Source organism: Corvus brachyrhynchos, unplaced genomic scaffold, assembly GCF_000691975.1.
Source record: "Corvus brachyrhynchos isolate BGI_N302 unplaced genomic scaffold, ASM69197v1 scaffold10, whole genome shotgun sequence".
In the NCBI taxonomy this organism is placed as follows: Eukaryota; Metazoa; Chordata; class Aves; order Passeriformes; family Corvidae; genus Corvus; species Corvus brachyrhynchos.
Window position 1 is genome coordinate 3,794,748 of NW_008236180.1, and position 18,242 is coordinate 3,812,989.

Sequence of the window (18,242 nt, forward strand, 5' to 3'; positions counted from 1 at the left end):
GAAAGAGCGGGACGGCGGGTAGATGTCGCTTCTGCGAGCGAGGACTTCTTATCCAAAAGTGCTTGAGTAAACTCTGAATGTGTTTTGAGTTCGTGGAGAGGACGCGGGCAAAAGCGCCTTGCTTGTGCTGACAATGGATGAAGAGAGTCTGGAAGCAGCGATCCAGACCTACAACGCCCAGCTGGAGCAGGTGGAGCTGGCGCTGGGGGCTGGCCAGGATCCATCGCAGCAGTCGGACCTGATCCAGCTGCAGGAGGATTTGAAGCAGCTGATAGAACTGACCGAGTCCAGCCTGGTGGCTGTGAAAAAGAGCAAACTTCTGGCCACTTTGGACACAGATGCCTCCTCCTCCTCCCCAGCAGGTCTGCCGGGGCAGGATTCCCATCTGGAGAGCTCTGCCCAAGATGAGGAATACGCTGCTTTTAAGGAAGCCATTGCTGGGCTTGGAACAGATGAGGCTCCAGCTGATAATGAGATCTCCTCGGAGAGAGAGGGAGAAACTGGGGATAAAACCAAATCAAAGTGCAGTGAAGAGGAGGAGGAGTCTGAGAGAGAGGAGGAGGAGGAGGAGGAATTGAGTGGGATGAAAGTTAAAGCCCCCTACTACAGCTCCTGGGGGACCCTGGAGTACCACAATGCCATGATTGTGGGGACAGAGGAGCTGGAGGATGGCAGTGCCGGGGTCAGGGTGCTCTATCTGTACCCCACCCACAAGTCCCTGAAGCCATGCCCGTTCTTCCTGGATGACAAGTGCAGATTTAAGGAGAACTGTCGGTAAAGAGAGAGGGGTGGGAGGGGCCTTGTTCCAGAGGGATAAACCTCCTCCTAAAGTGCTCTGTGTGGCTTTCTCACCCAGAGAGATTGTGCCTTAATGTTTTTAAAGTGCACTGTGGTGAGCAGTGGCATCAGTTTGGCTGTTTCTTTAGCTAGTGCACAGATGAAGTAGGACATCCCATGGGGAAGCTGCAGAGGTGTTACATAACTGAGTGGATAAATTAACTAATTAAGTGTTTTAAAATAAAACACCCGAGTCTGTGGATAGTGCTCACATTCCAGTTGCACAGGGAGGTTTTATAGGCTCCTTTTTTGGGGATCTTCAGCAAGATCAGCCTGAGTGGTCTGTGAAGGTGCTGGGCTGGAGCCCTGCCTGTCTCTGATCCTGTTTATCCCCAAAGCCATGAACTTTTTAACTGGATGTGTCACTAGCAAGGCAGTTAAAGTCTCTGGGGTGGGATGCATTCCTTATTCCATGACATAAATAACATGTTTAAGGTGAAACATGAACAGCTTTATAATTGCAACAGCACGTGGTCAAACGTCCCCAGTTATGGTGAAGGTTCATCACTGCTGACACTCGTGTGCATTTCCTTTGAGGAGGGAAGGGATTTTCATTTGAAAACTCCTGTTCCTCCTTCCCTGCAGGTTTTCTCATGGTCAGGTGGTGTCCGTGGAGGAGCTGCAGCCGTTCCAAGAGCCCGACCTGAGCAGTCTGGGGGTGGGCTCAGCCTGCCTGGCCAAGCACAGTGACGGGATCTGGTACACGGCCAAAATCACCGGTGAGGGGGGACAGGGGCTTTCCCGGGGTCCAGGGGGAAGGTGGAGGCTGAGGGTTACGTGGATCTAAAACTTTGCTCTTGTGGTTAGTGACAGAAAAATGTAAACTATGTGGTTGTGGCCCTGAACTCAAAATCTTGACATAACTGAGGAAACAGTCTGAGTTTTGTCAGGCTAGAGGAGGGAATTGGCTGGAAAACAGCAGCCAGGGAAGAGGGAGGTACTGCAGGAATTTACATGTAAATTAGGTGAGAATTGCAATAATCTGCTCTGTTTAAACAAAAACCAGGGGAGCTGGCCCTGCCCAGCAGCTGCTGATACAGGCTTCCTTATGTCCTGGGAAGAGGGAGGGTTTATTTCCTCTTTCCATCTTTCTTTTAACTGTTATTAAGTCAGAAGGGAGCGAGTCTAACTTCTTTTTAATTCCATTTCTTAACATCCCATCTTTCTTGATTTGTAGAGATAAACCTTTGGGTATCAACACAGGCATTGTGGAAATAGCATTTCATTGCAGTGGGTGCTTCTCCCTCCCAGACAGAAATAAAAATCACAAATTAAACCCAGAACCTTTCAGAACCTGTTCCTTGTGCCTCCCCCCTGTCCCGTGTTGTTCTGCTGGAGCTCACTCTGGTTTAGCTCCCTGTGTGCTGGGCACTGACTGGAGCTCCCGTCCTTGCTGTTCCCTCTGTAGATGTGGACAGTGGTTACTACACGGTGAAATTTGACTCCCTGCTCCTCAAGGAGGCCGTGGTGGAAGGGGACAGTGTCATTCCCCCCCTGAGAAGTGAAGATGCTGCTGAATCTGATGAGTCTGATAGGGACAGTGTGGATGATTCTGGTTATGCCAAAGGTAAGGGAGTGGGGAGGGTGTGAGCAAGAGCGACTTGGGATTTTGTTCTGCCTTTCTCTGGGACTGGCTGGCTGTCCTAGAGCTCTCACTGTGAGTGTCTCACCTCTGATGAAGAGTAGTTGATCTCTTTATGTGTTCCTGAAAGATTGAGAACAGTAATTAATTGGCTGTCATGCTGCAACTGCAAACTAAAATCTTTGTCTTATGCAAATCCCTGGGCTAATGAAGGCTGGAGGTTTCCATGGGAACTTCCCACACGTGGAAGAAGAGAGTGTCATATTTTAGAGTTCCAAGCTCTGAGCCTGTTTCTTACATGTCTGGCTGAGCTGAGTTCGTCAGTGAATCATTTCCTCATCCCTGGGAACTCCATGACTCAGGAGTATGAGACCCAAAGAAATGGGACTGTTGGGTCCTTCCAGTGCTCGATGAGGCTGCAGGAACAGCCATGCCTTGTTTTACTGCTGAAAGGTGACATAGAGTGCCCAAGTGACATCTTGGAAGCTGCACAGGCAGCACTGTCACTCTGCTGGTGCCACAGCTGCATCATAGGGACAAAGTCATGTCCTAGAGCTCTTTGCATTTAACCTGACAGAGATTATTGGATCCTAGTAACACAAAACTAACGCTGTGGCCTGGAGGAGCCTCATGCCAGAGACAGGAGCTGGAGGCACGGGATAAGTATTAGGTGCCACTGTGCCAAATTCTACTCAGATGCGTACATTAGTCCTTATCACCATCCTGGAAGGAAGGAAAAGGGTCATAAAACTCCTGGGTGATTCTGCCTGGAACTGGGAGGTAGTGTGTCCATTAAATCAAGTGAAATCTCTCATTTCAGTCACTCCCTGTGCAGTGTTCATGGAAGGTGACAATTCAGTAGGAACTAAGTAAGGCTGGAGGAGTGACCAAATGTTTTTAAGGTTGGAGAAGTGAATTGTACTGCCCTGTGAGGGCTTTTTGTACGGTGTGGGTGGCCCACAGAGCAGCTTTATTTGTGATTCCTGTTTCACTGATTCTCCCCTTCTGTGCCACAGTAATAGATTCAGGAGTTCCAGAGAACGGGGAATGGACCCCTGCATGCAGCTCCTCTTTCGGTGGCTGGGAGGCCCATACTCGTGGCATTGGCTCCAAACTGCTTGTTCAGATGGGATATGAGTTTGGAAAAGGTAAGGGGAGAGGGTGGTCCTGGAGCTGTTAAGAAAAACCCAATATTTTGGATGAAGCCAGAACTGTGCTGTGCTGAAGGGCCTGTTGGCTGAGGCTCGAGCAGGGTGATAGATCACAGCAGTGTTGGAGGGAAGAGGGAGGACATTTCATGGAAGTACAGGGCTGTGGGGCACCAGCCCCTGTATGGTGATGGCAAACTTTGGAAGCACTTGGAAGCACAGTCAAGTTCATGATCAAAGCCATGAGAACGTTGTGGAGTGTTCAAAGGCTGGAGGTGGAAGTGAGCTGATCTGCAAAGCTTCTGATGTCTGTGTTAATGCATCTCCTGGCCTGGACACAGACTTCACAGCCTGCTGATCTCGCTGCTCCCACCCAAATTGCATCGAGCCTTGGGGGCTCTGGGAGGGCCTCTGTGTCTCCGGTTCTCCCAGAGGAACCAAACCAGTTTTAGGTAGAACCTGGCTTGAGAAGCTGAGGATGTGAGGCTGAACCCAGTTTCACAGAAACTGGCCTGATGGATGGCCTCAGGCTTGGAATCATAAATCTCCTGCTGTGGAAGGCTCCTGGCCTGGCCTTTGCTGCTGCCCTTGGCTTGGGCAGTAATTCTAACTTCTGGTACCTCAAAAGCCTCCTTGCTTGTTCTAAGCTTGTGACTGTCAGCGTGAGCTTGTGGTGGGAGGTGGCTTGGAGAGGGGATGCTGTAATCACTCGGTGTCTCTCCTCAGGCTTAGGGAAGAATTGCGAGGGCAGAGTGGAGCCAGTGCAGGCTGTGGTGCTTCCTCGAGGGAAGTCCCTGGACCAGTGTGCTGAGGTGCTTCAGAAGAAGAAGCAGGGGAAGCTGGAGCCAGGTAAATCAAGGAAATGCCGAGCAAAGGGAGGCAGCTCTGGACAGCCGGGCGGCCGTAAGGCGCCGCGCAACGTGTTTGACTTTCTGAATGAGAAACTGCGCGGGAAGAGTGCCGGGGACAAGGCTGGGGGGGTGGCACTGCCCCAGAGGACCAGCAAAGAGATCTACCACGCCAGCAAGAGCACCAAGAAAGCCCTGAGTGTCAGCCTCTTCCAGACCACAGAGAAGATTGAACAGACACAGAGGGACATCAGGGGAATCCAGCAGGCCCTGGCACGCAACATCGGGCGGTAGGAAAACGTTCTCTTTGGGACCGAGTTCCTGGTGCTTCTGGGGAGGGGTGGGCTTGAAATGAGGTGTGGGAGGAACAAGTGAAATGTATCTGGATGAAACCTAAGGGGAAGTGGAGGAGAGAGTTTAGTGTGTGCTTCAGACCTGCGTGGACACTGGCAGATGTGTCTGGGGTCCTTTGACTGGAATTCGGGCTGTGGCAAAAAGAGGAGCTCTCTGAGGAAAGGTGTTGGAATCCTTCCTGTGCCCACCTCTGCAGGACTGCTGTTGAGCATCCCAGGAGGACATTCTCTAGCCCAGATAGTGCTGAGCATGAGGTTATTCCTGGCTTTCAGCAGGTCCCTTGGGCTAATCCTACAAGAAAGGGCAAAGCCTCCTGGGATGGAGCAAGCCTTTGATCTTACCATGTGGGATGACATTGCCACTGTGCTTTTTGCTTTCAGGCACAGCATTGCTGCAGCTCAGCTGGAGGAGAAGCTGGCTGATGCTCACAAGCAGCTGGGACAGCTGCAGGCCCAGGAAGCCAGGCTGCAGCGGGAGCAGAAGAAAGCAGACACCCACAAGAAGATGACTGAGTTCTAGGTGCTTAGGAAGGTGTTGGATTGCAGGGATTGTCCTTCTGGTGCTCCTGGCCTCAGAGCCTGGGTGAGCTGTCCTGCTCTGCTGGGCCTCAGGCTGCCCTGACTAAAACTGGGCAAAAAAGCAGCAGTTTCTGGATGCTTCTGAGCTCTTCTGGGAGGGGGAGGAGTGCACATCCATCCAGCCCCGAAAGCATTCAGTGAGCTGGGCCTTGGATGAGGCCTAGCTACAAGGAATACAATTCTCTGCTCTCTTGCACACTTCTTTCCTTCATTTTCCCTGCAGTAGCAGCTCCATCCAGAGTCTGTGGGTGCTCAGCTCAACACTGCTGGCTACAAACCAGCCGAGGGGGCTTGGACAGCCCCACATCCTGCCATCAACTGTGGCTTCTGTCTGTGGCCACTTGCCAAGCACAGGTGCAGGCAGGGTCCCAAGCACGGTTGGGTGAAAACATCAAAGGTGAAGTGCTTTAGCTGCTCTCTGCCTTCTGGTTTTTACTATGGGATTTATCTGAGAACTCCCATTTTTTGGGGGAGCAGTTCTTTGTAGCCCTAGTGTAAGGAAAAGAAGGAAAACTGACAGCTCAGAGGTGGGAACCAGCAGCCTGGAGCATCAGATTCCAGCAGTTTGACTGTAAGAGTATCCCAGGACATGCTGTAGCCAAACTCACTGGCTTGGCATGGAAAGCTGCCTGGTTCCACAAGTAGAGTGCCACAGCTGGGGGAATAAGCCAGCAGCATAACGGGATTCCCAACCTTGTGATTTTTGCCACCATTAGTTGGGTTTTTCTGTCTGAGGTGGCTCACTGAACACAGGTCCTTTTACTAAAAAACCTCAGGACCCAGATCCAGGTTGGACAGGGCCCTGGATCAGCAAAAAGAGCAAGATCTGTGTGTGCCCAGTGTGCAGCCCTGCAGTGGGAGAGCTTGGGGTGGGGCTGGGCTGAGAGCAGGCCAGGCAAGCCAAATACCCTTCCCTGCAATGTGGAAAGTGTTTGGACAAGAAGGATGTCCTCTCCCCTTGGTTACATTCTGCGTTGGTGGTGGCCAGTCCTTGCCTCAGAGGAGATGCTGGTTTCATTATCTGGTGGTATTTTTGCATTGTAAAGGTTTTTTTTTTTAAAAAAAGTTTGCAATTCATGCCAGTATCTTAAGGGCACCATTTTTTTTTAATTTAGTGAACCATTTTCCTTTTATTCTATGAGTCATTTTTCTAAAGAAGAGGTTCGTTTAGTACCTCCTTTTTTATCTATCCCTAAGAACAGATTAAAAAACAGGCTGTCAGCCTGGACAGGGCTGTGCCTGCTTGTAGGGTCAGGCTACCAAAGGAGCCAGAAAATCTGAGACTGAAGAAGACACGATCAGAGCTGTTCAGGTCATGTGGGATTTCACATTGCTGCAGACACACTCAGAAACGCAGTGAGACAGCAAAACCTAACAAGATGAACATCTTCAGGAAACCTGTGGGAGTGAGCCTCTGCTCCTGAAGAGCACCTGGATCATGCTGTGATCTTCGTGGATGTGGGAAGTGGCATGGGCTGCCTTGGGCACTTCAACATCCATGGGTTCCTCTTGGGATTGGCTGTACTGTCCTCATTGTTCTGAATTTGTGTTCTCCACACTCGGGGCTCAACTCAAGGGTTTAACAATGGCCCTTCCCTCACAAATGACTCTTTGTTTCTCACACTTGAGTGCTGAGTGGTGACAAGGATTAATTCGCCCAGCTTAGCATGGATGCTTACTGAAGTGGCCCATGGCTGGAGAGCTGAGCTGGGCAGAAAAAATGGGGGGGATTTATTTTGTGCTCTGAGACTGTTTTGTCATCATCTCTTTAGGAACTGGGTGTATTAGCCCTGTGTCTTGGCTCATATTTTGACCCTTCCTTGGGATCTCCACAGCCTGACTTGCCAGGCTCCTATTCCAGCGGCTGCCCCCTCTCACCCAGCGCAGTTCACATCCCTGATGAATAAAGTTGGTGTTTATTTTTCCCCTCTCTCCTTGTAAGGCGTTGCTCATTTGCAAGGTAATGATGATCTGGGGCGCCCCATTCTTTCCTTATATTGCCCTGAGCTGCCGGAGGAGCCGGGAGGAGCCGGGCGGGGAGCGGGCGCGGCCGAGCGCCTCCCGCCCCGGCTGCGAGCACAGACCCAGCCTACCCCTGGGTGAAGCCACCACCTCCGAGGCCAGGAAGCTGTGCCGTGTGTGCCCCGCATCTGCTCACAGCCGGCTGCTCCTCAGAGAGTGGGAGAGCTCACATCGGGATGTTGGAAATGTGCAGGAGCCCCTGATTGGGACTTGCTGTGGGATAAAAGAAATGAAGTTCTGCGGGCTGGCTGGCAAGGAGGAGGGCGTGATCAGATTCGTGTGCTCCACACTCACTGGATTTTGAATTCCTGCAAGTAAGTGGTGGTGGCTTTCCTGTGCCTGGGAAACGGGGAATCTGCAGCTAAACCAGAGGCGGAAATACTTTAAACCCCGCCATGTATATAGAAGTTGCAGCGTTGTTGGAGATGCTGTTGGGGCTGGATAGACTGGACAGGCAGGATTCCTGCTCTGCTCTGGGAAGCCTCAGCTGGGTTCAACTTTATGAGTTGGGCTCCAAGTTGTGTCACTCCATGCTTTGTGCTCTGCAGCTGGGCTTGAAAGGGAAGAAAAGGTGGTGAGCTTGGCGGCACTGCTGGGATCCCATGGCTGGAGTCTGGAGGCTGAGTGGGAACTGATTGCTTTTGGGATAAATTAATTCAGTTCAGAGGTGTGTGGCATTGTGGAAATTTCCAGTTGTATTGTGGGTAGGGGGACAGGAGTATTGCTGGTGTGTGCAACGGGGAAATGCTGAGCTCCTGGTTATGGGTGAGGAGGCTTGAGAATGTGGTCACTGAAATGCTGTCTTTTGTAAACCTAAGATGATGTACAAATACTGCATTTGTGGCAAAAAAAGCCACTGTGGTAGGCAGATGATTCTCAAGAGGACACATCTCCTTAATACACCCATCCCGTAGTGTGGAATGTGGCTTCCCATAACAGCAGCTCCAAGCTCTCCACTGGTCTCCTGCTGTGGCTCAGCTCTGCAGAAAACCTCTTGAGCAGGTTCTTGCCTTGGAGGAGCATTTTTCTGCCCAAGTGAATGTTCAGCAACTAGGGAAGGGTGGGAAGAAAGAAAAGTGTTGAAATGGTGTCAGCCTCGAGCAAAGCCCTGTGGTGTGGGCAGACAGTCATTCATCCAAAGGTTTTAAAGTGATATTTTCTCAAAAAGCCACTCCAGCACATGAGCAGCAATCAGAACTGCAGCTAGAAGTGTGCATCCAAGTTTTCAGACATTTGGGTCTGGCATTTATAAGTATGGTTGGCACCTTCTAAATCAAAAGCCTCAGGAGGTGTTTGACCATGAAATCTCATTACAGAGATGAGCGAAGTGGGTGAGATCTTGTGCCTGCTTTTTTGAAATAGTCTTAAAATTCACAAATTGCACCCCATGGTCTAGGGCAGATTCAGTGTTGTGACTAACTGTAAACAGCGCTTTCGCTTTTTGTAATTGAAAAGAAAGAAATCCATCTACTTCTGCTTCTTGTGCCTTTTTTGAAGCACAGCTCCCTGGGGTACCCAAGCAGAGTTTGCTGCAGCCGTGTGCACAGTTGCTGATGGAAATCAGCTCAAAATGTTCCTCCTGGTTTCGTGCAAATAGGCTTTGAGTAGCTTCGCAGACTTTTTTCTTGCAACCCTGCACTGAACACTGTGTGGTTTTATCAGAGGAGATGAATCAGAGACCAGGCAGAATCGTCAGCAGCAGCCCTTGGCTTTGCAGTGAATTTAATCTTGCTTTCATGAAGCCGAGATGAGGAAATTGCACCTTTTCTAGGACTCACAAAAAACTCCCACACCATGGAGTAGCAAACCATCTGCCTTTAGGGTGCCTGTGCTCGGGTGTCACACACAGGGGAGTGATCCCTCCTCCGAGGGCTGTGGGTGTTGTCGCACGTACGCAACGGCTGTGACCGCCCTCGTCTTCAAAGCCACCTCGGCTGGCAGAGCCGGCGCCTTACAAAACGCTGTCTGCTGAGTCTCCTGCCCCGGGAGCAGCCCCAGGACTGGGAGATCGATCGATAACTTTATTGGCAGGAAATTCGGGTGTAGGTTTCAGAAGGTCTGGCTGAGACTTTGCCTTGCAAAGCTGCTCAGTCCTACCTGAGTGCCTTCAGTCAGGCACTGGGTTCTGCTGGCAAATCTGTGATTTTGGGAGACCCAATGTGTTGTCCCAAGAAGTGGCTTCTCCCAGTGGCTGCTGAGCCTGAGCACTGAGGAGCTTGCACTGGGCAGTTTCACTGGTCAGAAATCCTGGAGTGACCACCGACCTGCCCTACAGAAAGTAGGCCAGAAGAATTCCTCCACATTCATTTCTACTCAAGAAAGTCTCTCCCTTCAATCTTCAAAATTCAGGGATGGAAAATCCCCCTGCTGTGGGATAAGCTGCCCCATCTGTGCCTGCCTCAGCATGCTGAAAGCTTCCACCTCGACTCCAACATCACACCAGCTCCGGCCGTCGAACCTCGTTAGAACTTTGTCTGCTCAACTCCAGAGCCTGCTCAGCTCTGCCCTGCTCCTGCAGCCCGCGATTCCGTCACTCTAATGAGCTGAACGAGTCCAGCGAGGAGCTTCAGGCTCTGTCTAACGCACCGGCCCTTTTGCAGGTAATCCGTATAATTAGTGTATGCTCAGACAGAAAAGCTGTGTTGTCTAATTAAAACGTTGTTGGAAAGGGAACAGCCTCCCCTTCCCAGCTCTGATCTAAGCCAGTCTGTCCAGCCTGGTTAGTCCTTAAAACCTCTCTGTCTCACTTTCTACCTTGAAATAATTGCTCTCCAGGGTTCATGCTTCAGTCAGGGCAGTTTCCAAAGGCATGGGAAGTTCTTAGATAAAAGGGTGCTTTCAGATAAAAGGGTGCTGCAAATGGGCAGAGACCTGCTGGTTATTGGGGTAAAAATGTGCCAAAGATGCTGCTGTGTGACTGGGGGTGCAGGGGAGAGGGGAGATCCTGTGGGTCTGCAATAGCTTCTGAGATTTACACAAGGCAGGGTGGCTTCTCACCAGAGCTCATCTGGGCTTTGTCATCCGGATGAAGATACGCAAGAGGGTGAGTAAGGGAGGCTCAGCATGTCCCGCTGGATCTCTGGGTCCCCATCTGTGCTGGTGGAAGCTGTCCTGCCCAGCCGTGCCCAGGGACCCTGCTGCTGGGCCCATCTGGATCAGCTACCGCGGCTTCTTGGAGCTGTGCTTCACTCCAGGAACTGCCTCCATCTCCTTTCGGATCAGGCATTTCCTGGGTGTCGGTGTCAGGCCAGCCTTTTTTTGTAGAGCAGGGTGCACAGAGCTGAGCTGTGTGGAGCTGGGAGCTGCAGCCGCTGCCGACGCTGGTGCAGCTGAAGGGATGCCAGCTTTTGCTCTGGGTTTGCAGTGCACTGGCAGCCGGGCAGGGACAGGGATGGTGGCATGGGGATGGTGACACAGGGAACAGCAAAAGCCTCCTGGGGAAGGTGGTGATCCTGACAGGCTGGGGAGCATCCGTGCTTTGTGTTGGGCTCCCCAGCACCCTCCTGCCTCTGCACCTCTTGCTCTGGCTCTGCCGCTGCCGCAGTTTGCAGGGGATGGCTTTTGCCTTGAGGAAGGCACAGGGACAAGGGCTGGATTTGCGCAAGGCACAGATTTAAGCAGACGAAAGGGATGGGAAGATTGGGTGTTTTCTGCTCTGGCGTCACAGCAGAGAGCAGCTGCAGACCTGGGGTTGTGGTGGCACAGGGAACGTGGGGTCTGTGTGAATCTGCTGCAGGAGGAGCATGTCCTGATGCATTCTGCTGAGCCCGGGGCATGAGGAGGGAGAGGAAGGAGAGGCTGAAGCTCACCCTATTTCCAGGAAGTTGAGTCATCCTGCCTGTCCTTTCTGGCCTCCCCTATGCTCAGGAGCAGTGTCACCCCCATCCCGCAACCTGGGGTACTGTCCCCGTGTCCCCAGAAGGCATTCTGGCATTTTTAGGGTGTCTCCAGAGGATTTTCAGGGCCCCTGGGGCATGTCCTTTTCACCATTTCATAGCAACTTGTGAGCTTGAATCCTGCTGGTTTTGTTGGATTGTTTTTTTCAAAAGGAACCAGAATCTGAAGTTTTCTCCTGTGGTGGCAGAGTACCCACTGCCGAGTGTCCACACTGGGCTGGGCACTGGAGGTGTTATGGTGACCCTGGGGAGGGCAATCGCTGGCCAGAAAATGGGACACCCAGTGAAATGTCCCCGTCCAGAGCATCCAGAGAGACCCCCTGCTGGGGGACTGTGCTGCAGGGGTCCCTCAAGCCCTGGGGGTCATTGAGCACCATTTCGTGCCGTGGTGAGCCCAGCAGCTCCCGGCTGAACCCCAGCTCGTGTTCTCTGTCCCCAGAGCTCGGCCCTGCAGTGGTGTTGGAAGCGGCTCCCCCATGGCTGCAGCCGGCGGCGAGGGGACAGAAGGGCCCCGGCTCCTGCCGGCCGGCGCTGCCCTGGCCCTGCTCGGTGGCCTGGTCTACCTGGGCGCCCTGTGCGCTGCCTGTAAACGGTACGTGCTGCCCACGGCTCCTCCCCTTTCCCTCCTGGGGCTGGGGTGGGCCTAGGGATCCCCTCGGTGACATTTGGTGGCTGCAGGTGGAGACTCTGTGTGAGCCCATCCTGAGCTTCGACCACTGGGATCTGCTCACCCCAAACCGCCACCTGTACCCCAGTGCAGCTCTACCTGGCTGATCCTGCATCCCTGTGTGCTGCAGCCCCCCGGGACACCCCCTACACCCAAAAGCTCGGAGGAGCAGCCCAGAGAGGGCTGAGTTGTGAGTGGGATGGACAATGCCAGGGGCAATGCCGAGGTTGGTGCCAGTGGTGCCTTGCACAGCACAGAAGGCTGCAGGATGCAATTGTGATGTCCCCAGCCAGCACAGACCGTGTTGTGGGGCTGGGGAAGGAGCAGGGATGTGGGTTTTGGGAGTACCACGTTGGGGGCCCGGGGCACCTGCTCCTCACCCTTGGCTTTGCCATCTGCCTTGGGCTCAGCCCCCCTTCTCCCTGCAGGAAGGGCAGGAAGAAGGTTGCTCCGGACGGGGTGAAGCTCGTGGATGAGGTAAGAGGACGTTTGGGGGGCAGGATCGGCCCCGGGGGGTGGTCTGGGCTCTCAGCCCAGCCTGAGGGTGTGTGTTCCCCCACGGCAGGCCCTGCTCCGCCAGACGCAGCTGCGGTCACTCAGCAAGTCGGACACGAAGCTGCACGAGCTGTACCGGGTGAAGGTCAGAGACGACGGTGAGTGGCCGTGGAGCTGGGGGAGCCCCAGGGGCTGGTGGCCCTGGGCAACTGCCTGCAGTCCCCATGTTGCCCAGAGAGTACATCGTGTCATGGACAGACGTGGCACTGTGCTGGCACAGGGGTTGGTACCTGTTGCATCCCCTGATTTCCTCTTCTCTCCCGCAGTCCAGCGTCCGGCCAGCCTGGATCTCGCTTGTCCCGCGGCCCCTGGAGGCGAATCCCTGCACAGCGCCGGCCTCCTGCACCGCGAGCTGCCCCAGATCCCCGTCCCTGAGCCCCCGGCCGCCTCCCCAGCCCCCGACCAGACCTACTCCAACCTGCTCTTCACCCCGCTGCGGAAACCAGCGCCAGACACTGTCTATGAGTGCCTGGCAGTGGAGGGCGAGGACGCCCCGGTGCCCCCCATGCCCTCTGGCACCCAGGTGTCCCCTCCACGGGCTGTGCATGGGGCAGCCGATTATGCCTGTGTCCATAAGGTGAAGAAGACGGTGTCAGTGGAGGTGCAGGATGGGGCTGCGGCAGGGCCCCCTGGAACACAGCACTGCTGGGATGGTGCAGGCAATGCCCCCCAGGCCAAGGTACGACTCTGGGGGGCAGCACGGATGGGGCATATTGGGGGGTCATTTAATTCCATGTCTCCCTGTAGTGCCCATGTTTGGAGTAAGGTATAAATTAGGATCCACTGCCAGGATCCTCCTGGGGGGCTTTCAGAAGATGGGGGGGACAAAATCATGAGGATGCAGGGATTGCCCCTAAACTCCCACCCTAAAAAAAAATTCCTTTTGCAGCTGGAAGAGATGTACTCAACGGTGTGCAAAGCCACCAGAAAGAAATCCCAGGTCCCTGCATCGAGCCAAAGGGCCGTGAAGGAGGCAGGTTCCGGGTGGCTGCCCCCCCTCCAGCAGGAGGGGGCCCCGGCAGCCCCAGGCCCCCCTGACCCCTGTTATGAGTCCATCAACGACAGAGCATGGACTGCTCAGGGCCGTGGCCCCGACCCTGACTATGAGGCCGTGGACATTAACTGGAAGAAGATGGCAAAACGGGGCAAGCTGGGGATGCCCTGTGTCCCCGAGAACCTGTACGAGAGTGTGGTGGACATTTGGGCAGGGGAGCCCCGGAAAGCCTCTGCACGGACAGCGGCCAATGGGCTGGAGGTTTACATCACCAACCTATAGCCCCCCAGGAGCAGGGGCAGGGCCATAGCAGGGTCCCACCCGGCTGGACACTGTCAGGTGCCGGGGGACAGGTCCCAACAGCCCTGTGCCCACCAGAGCAGCTGCATCCCTGTACACACTCTCTGTATATATTTTCTGTTACTTTTCTATGAGTGTCCTTGTCCCATCCCAGCCCAGCTGGTGCCAGCAGGTTGATGGTGGGATGTCCCAAGATGGGTATTTTGGGGGTGCTGTGTGCTGTGTGAGACAGGGCTGGTGCTGGCACCGAGATGGGAACAGGGTGGGGACCATGTTTTGGGGTGGGGGAATGACAGGGCTGTGGCCAGCCCCGTGCCTTGGGCTGCAGGATCAGACCCTCATCAGGGGGTTTCTACCATGACTGAGAGTCTCTGTCCTCTTCACACTGTGGGGGAGCCAAAGGCTCCCTCCAGCCCCCAGGAAGCCCTGAGAAGCTTTGCTCCCATCACAGAACATCCCTTGTAATGGGGAGATGGGGTCAGCCCTGCCTTCATGAAATCATAGCATATCCTGAGTTGGAAAGGACCCACAAGAGCTCATTGAGTCCGACTCCTGACCCTGCACAGGACAACACAAATTTCCCTGCTGTGGGCTGTGGGCTCCGCTCCATCCTCCATTCCCACACTTTCAGACCCATGCAAGGATGTCTCCATGGGCAGCCCTCTCCCAAACACCATTAAAAGCCTGAGAGAAGGTTTACACTCTTAAACTGAGTCTAAATCCCTGGTTCTGAGGGCTGCTGCTGCTGGTGCAGCTGGTGCTGGGAGAGCAGCTTGGAGCACAGTGTGACTGTGAGTGCACCCGTCCTGGATGGGTGGTTTGGCACCTCTGAAATGGGGACACACAGCCACCGAGAGCTGCTGCGTGGAGTGATCAGTGCCAGAGCAGAGCTTTGCACAGGGCTGGGGTAGAAGCCAGGGCGTGCTTGCCCAGCACTTGCTTCCTGCTCACCTCGCCATTACTCACTCCCCTGGCTCCTGTGGCCTCCATGCGCCAAAAAAGCTTGGGTGAGCTGGATCTGTACCCCGACCCGCAGACCCCAGGGCTTAAACTTCACTCCTCTTCTCCCCGTGGGGAGTTGCACATCCCCGCCCCAAGGGACGCCCTGGTGAGGCAACGACGGTGGCTCTGGTCACATGGCCACCAGCCGGCCAGCGGCTGCCTGACCTCGTGGCACGATGGCCCGGTGCTCGCTGGAGCCAGGTGGAACCTGCAGCCCCTGTGTCGTGCCGTGCTGTGCCAGGCTGTGTGGCAGGAAGCCACACGCCTTCCCTCAGCAGCTTTGCCCCTGCACCGCGGCAGGTGAAGAGATTAAAACCGAAAACGCGGCGCTCAGCAAACCCCGCTCAAGGCGTTAGAGCTGGAGGCACCCCAGGCGTCGTCAGCTCCGTGCTCGACGCCAAACCACAGCCGCCCTCGAGAGCTCCCATCCCCCTGCGAGATAAGGGCGCTGATAGAACACGGCTGGTGCCGGTGCTACCGCACTCTTCCTGCTGCCAGTGGCACCAGAACGACGCGTGGGCTCCCCCCGCGCTGCCCCCGGCCGCACCCTTCCCCTGTTCCCCTTCTCCATCATCCCACCCCACATGGCTGGCTCCCTCCTACACCACCTGAACCCCGTGGGAGCTGTTTTGGGCTGTGTTGTCAGCCACAGGAGCATCACTTCCGCGTGGGATCAGTGTGGCTTCACTCCGGTCGCTGCGCTGCCCGTGGGCTGGGATGTGGGTACCACTGCGCCACCTCCCTGGGGGAAGGCAGGCTTGGAATGGCACCAGGGAAGGGAAAGCTGTGGCAGAGCGGAGGTGGCCAAATTTGGTCTCCAATTTACCCCAGTAGCAGCAGAAGCCGTGCAGGGCTGCCTGCTTGCCCATAATCCCTGTGGGACGTGGGAGAGCCGGACTCAAATAAGAGAAAAACTGCGCAGCCCTCACGGTGATGGAAAATGTCCCTGGAACGCCGGTTGGAGGCTCGAAATCTGGGTGGTGAATGAAGGATCCATCCCAAAACATCACTTGGAGTCTCGGGCTGTGATCGGGAAGGTCGGGGTTGGGGTCAGAGCGAGGGGAGACGGTAGGGCTGGGAGTACCCCGCCTCAGCCGCGGGGACAGACGTGTGCGGGGCTCTTCGTCACGCTGCGAGGGACGGTGCTGCGAGGGACGGTGCTGGACGGTGCCGTTCCCACAAGAGGGAGCGAGCAGGAGCCCAGCGAGCGCCGCAAGAGGCTGAACGGGTTGCACATCGTATAGTCCCGCACGCTGTAGGATGTAGCCCGGTGCTGCAAGGCGCATTACACGGTGCACGGTGTGACACCTGCACGGTGCGACACCTGCACCGTGTCACACACCGCATGGCGCTGTACGGGGCTCTGTACTATAAGGACCCGCACCCCCTATGTCCCTGCAGCCCGTACGGCTCCGCAGCCCGAGCAGCTCTGTGGCTGTACGGCAGCACAAGGCTCTCCAGCCAAACCAGCCCCGCACCTGAACAGCTCCGCACCCCGCCCAGCCCCACATCCCTGAAGCTCACATCCGTGTGGCCCCGTCCCCCAGCAGCTCTGCACCCCCAGCAGGCAGCCAGGGGACATGGGCAGTGCGGGCACGGCCCCGGCTCTCTCTGCAGGACCTCCTGGGCGAGGGGCATCACAGCCCAGTCCGCAGCCAACCCGCCCCTGGCAAGGGAGTCCAGGTACCACGGGGGGATGTCCCAGGGATGGTGATTCTTGGGGGAGCCCTGTGCAGGGTCAGGAGTCGGACTAAATGATCCTTGCATGTCCCTTCCAGCTCAGAAGGTGCTATGACCACGATTTTAACTTGGGATGCCACCCTGCCGCGCCCTCCTGCCCGGGCCGGGGGTCGGGCTGGCGGCACCCTGTGCCAGGGCGGGCGATACTCGTGGAGTTGCACAACACCGAACGGAGCTGCCGGAGCCTTCAACTCCGCCCTTCGGCCGCCGATAACCATTAAACCAGAGCGGGGACGGCCGCGGAGCCTCCCCCGGGCCCCACAGGCTCCTCCAGGGCTGGGCTGACGGGGGCGGCGGGATCCGGCCCCCCAAGGACGGGACAGGATGGGGAATAAAGGCTGCTCCGGCTCTGCTCCTCCTTCTCTGCTCCCCGGGCAGGTGTGGGGCCCCGCGGGTGTCCCGGTTCCCGGGGGACACTGCCCTTCACCCGGCTGGTCCCCAGTTCCTGCGGGGGGCAGGGGGACCCTGCGGGCGGCCGTCCCGGGGCGACACCGGGCGCTTGGCCGGGGTCGTGGGGGCTTTCCTGGTGTGCTGCTTTTTTCACTCTTACGAAAGCACCAGGGCATGGCGCAGGGTGGAAGCGGCACCTCCAGCCCCCCTGCACCACAGCAGGGAACACGGGGTGGCCAAGCACCCCAGGAGCCAAGCTGGGAACATCCCCTCCCCAGGCAGGGGATCCGCGGGATGCCGCCCCAGCAACCCCACAGCCCCCGAACCACGGGAATCAGCCGTGTCAGCCAGCCCAGGGCTGCTGAGGGAGGGCAGGGGAGACAGGAGGGGGGGGACAGACGGGGGCCACCATCTGGGACAGCCGCACGGACTCTGTCCCGGCCTTCAGGCTGCGGGTTGGTCAATCCAGCAGCAGCAGGACCCGGTGGCCTGTGGCCGCCGCCCAGCGCTCGGGGCCCCGCGGGTTTTGGGGCAGGTGAGGAGCGGAAGGCAGATGGGCGCCAGCCCGAGCTCCCCAAGCACCCCACGCACCCCAAAACCCCATGCACCGCATGGACTCCACGTACCCCCTTGCACTACAGGTACCCCCTGCTACCCCACATACCCAGGGCACCCCAGGGTACCCCAGAATTCCATGGACCCCACGCACTCCAAGCATTCCATGTGTCCAGGCCATTCCACGCATCCCACATGCCCAGCGTACCCCATGCACCCCGTGGAGCCCATGCACCCCGTGTACCCCCAATGCACCTCGGTACCCCAAGTACCTCCTGTACCCCTGGCAGCCCGGGCACCCCACCCACACCCAGCCCTGCCATTCTGTGTGGGTTTTAGCAGTGATTCCCCGTGGTGGGCAGGACTGACTGAATCCGTGTGGAATTAGGGACTTCTTTCCTGCTGGGAACGGCTCACACACCCCAAAAATCCAGACCACACCCCCTTTCTAGCAGAAGGTCACTGTAACTTTTGGGGGAGCCCTAGAGCTGATGGGGGAACCCTACAGGCAAGTTCCAGGGGGTATAAAATTTCGGAGAGAACTTTGGGGGTACCCTGTAAATTTTGGAGAGTATAACTTTGTGAGGAGCTCTGCAACGTTTGAAGAACCCCTGTAACTTGTCGGCGTCCCTATAATTCGGCCGGTCACGTCATTTTTGCGCGAATCCCCCAAATTTTAACGCTGCAAATTTCACCCCGGTAAGTCCGCAGGAGCCGTCGGGCGTTCCGCGGGATGCTCCGCGGTGGCGGGATCCCCGCGTTTTTTTTTGGGGG

General features: G+C 56.0%; 3 protein-coding genes across 3 annotated transcripts in view; all 3 read left to right on the forward strand.

The window, feature by feature from the left end:
• Nucleotides 1-6: 6 nt before the first annotated feature.
• Nucleotides 7-7,277, forward strand: ZGPAT (zinc finger CCCH-type and G-patch domain containing). Its single transcript, XM_008634394.2, has 6 exons — nt 7-774; nt 1,423-1,556; nt 2,246-2,404; nt 3,436-3,567; nt 4,294-4,705; nt 5,150-7,277. Exons 1-6 carry the CDS (start codon nt 134-136, stop codon nt 5,286-5,288), a joined length of 1,617 nt encoding a protein of 538 aa, XP_008632616.1. The 5' UTR covers nt 7-133; the 3' UTR covers nt 5,289-7,277.
• Nucleotides 7,278-7,354: 77 nt separating this feature from the next.
• On the forward strand, nt 7,355-14,490 carry LIME1 (Lck interacting transmembrane adaptor 1). The gene is made up of 7 exons (XM_017733698.1): nt 7,355-7,683; nt 9,719-9,969; nt 11,705-11,857; nt 12,361-12,409; nt 12,498-12,585; nt 12,754-13,166; nt 13,377-14,490. Exons 3-7 carry the CDS (start codon nt 11,742-11,744, stop codon nt 13,761-13,763), a joined length of 1,053 nt encoding a protein of 350 aa, XP_017589187.1. The 5' UTR covers nt 7,355-7,683; nt 9,719-9,969; nt 11,705-11,741; the 3' UTR covers nt 13,764-14,490.
• A 1,638-nt stretch (nt 14,491-16,128) lies between these two features.
• SLC2A4RG (SLC2A4 regulator) overlaps nt 16,129-18,242 on the forward strand; it is a 6,385-nt gene continuing 4,271 nt past the window's right edge. The window contains exon 1 of the mRNA XM_017735715.1: nt 16,129-16,187. Coding sequence (XP_017591204.1) covers nt 16,129-16,187 — 59 coding nt within the window. The remainder of the gene's footprint in view (nt 16,188-18,242) is intronic.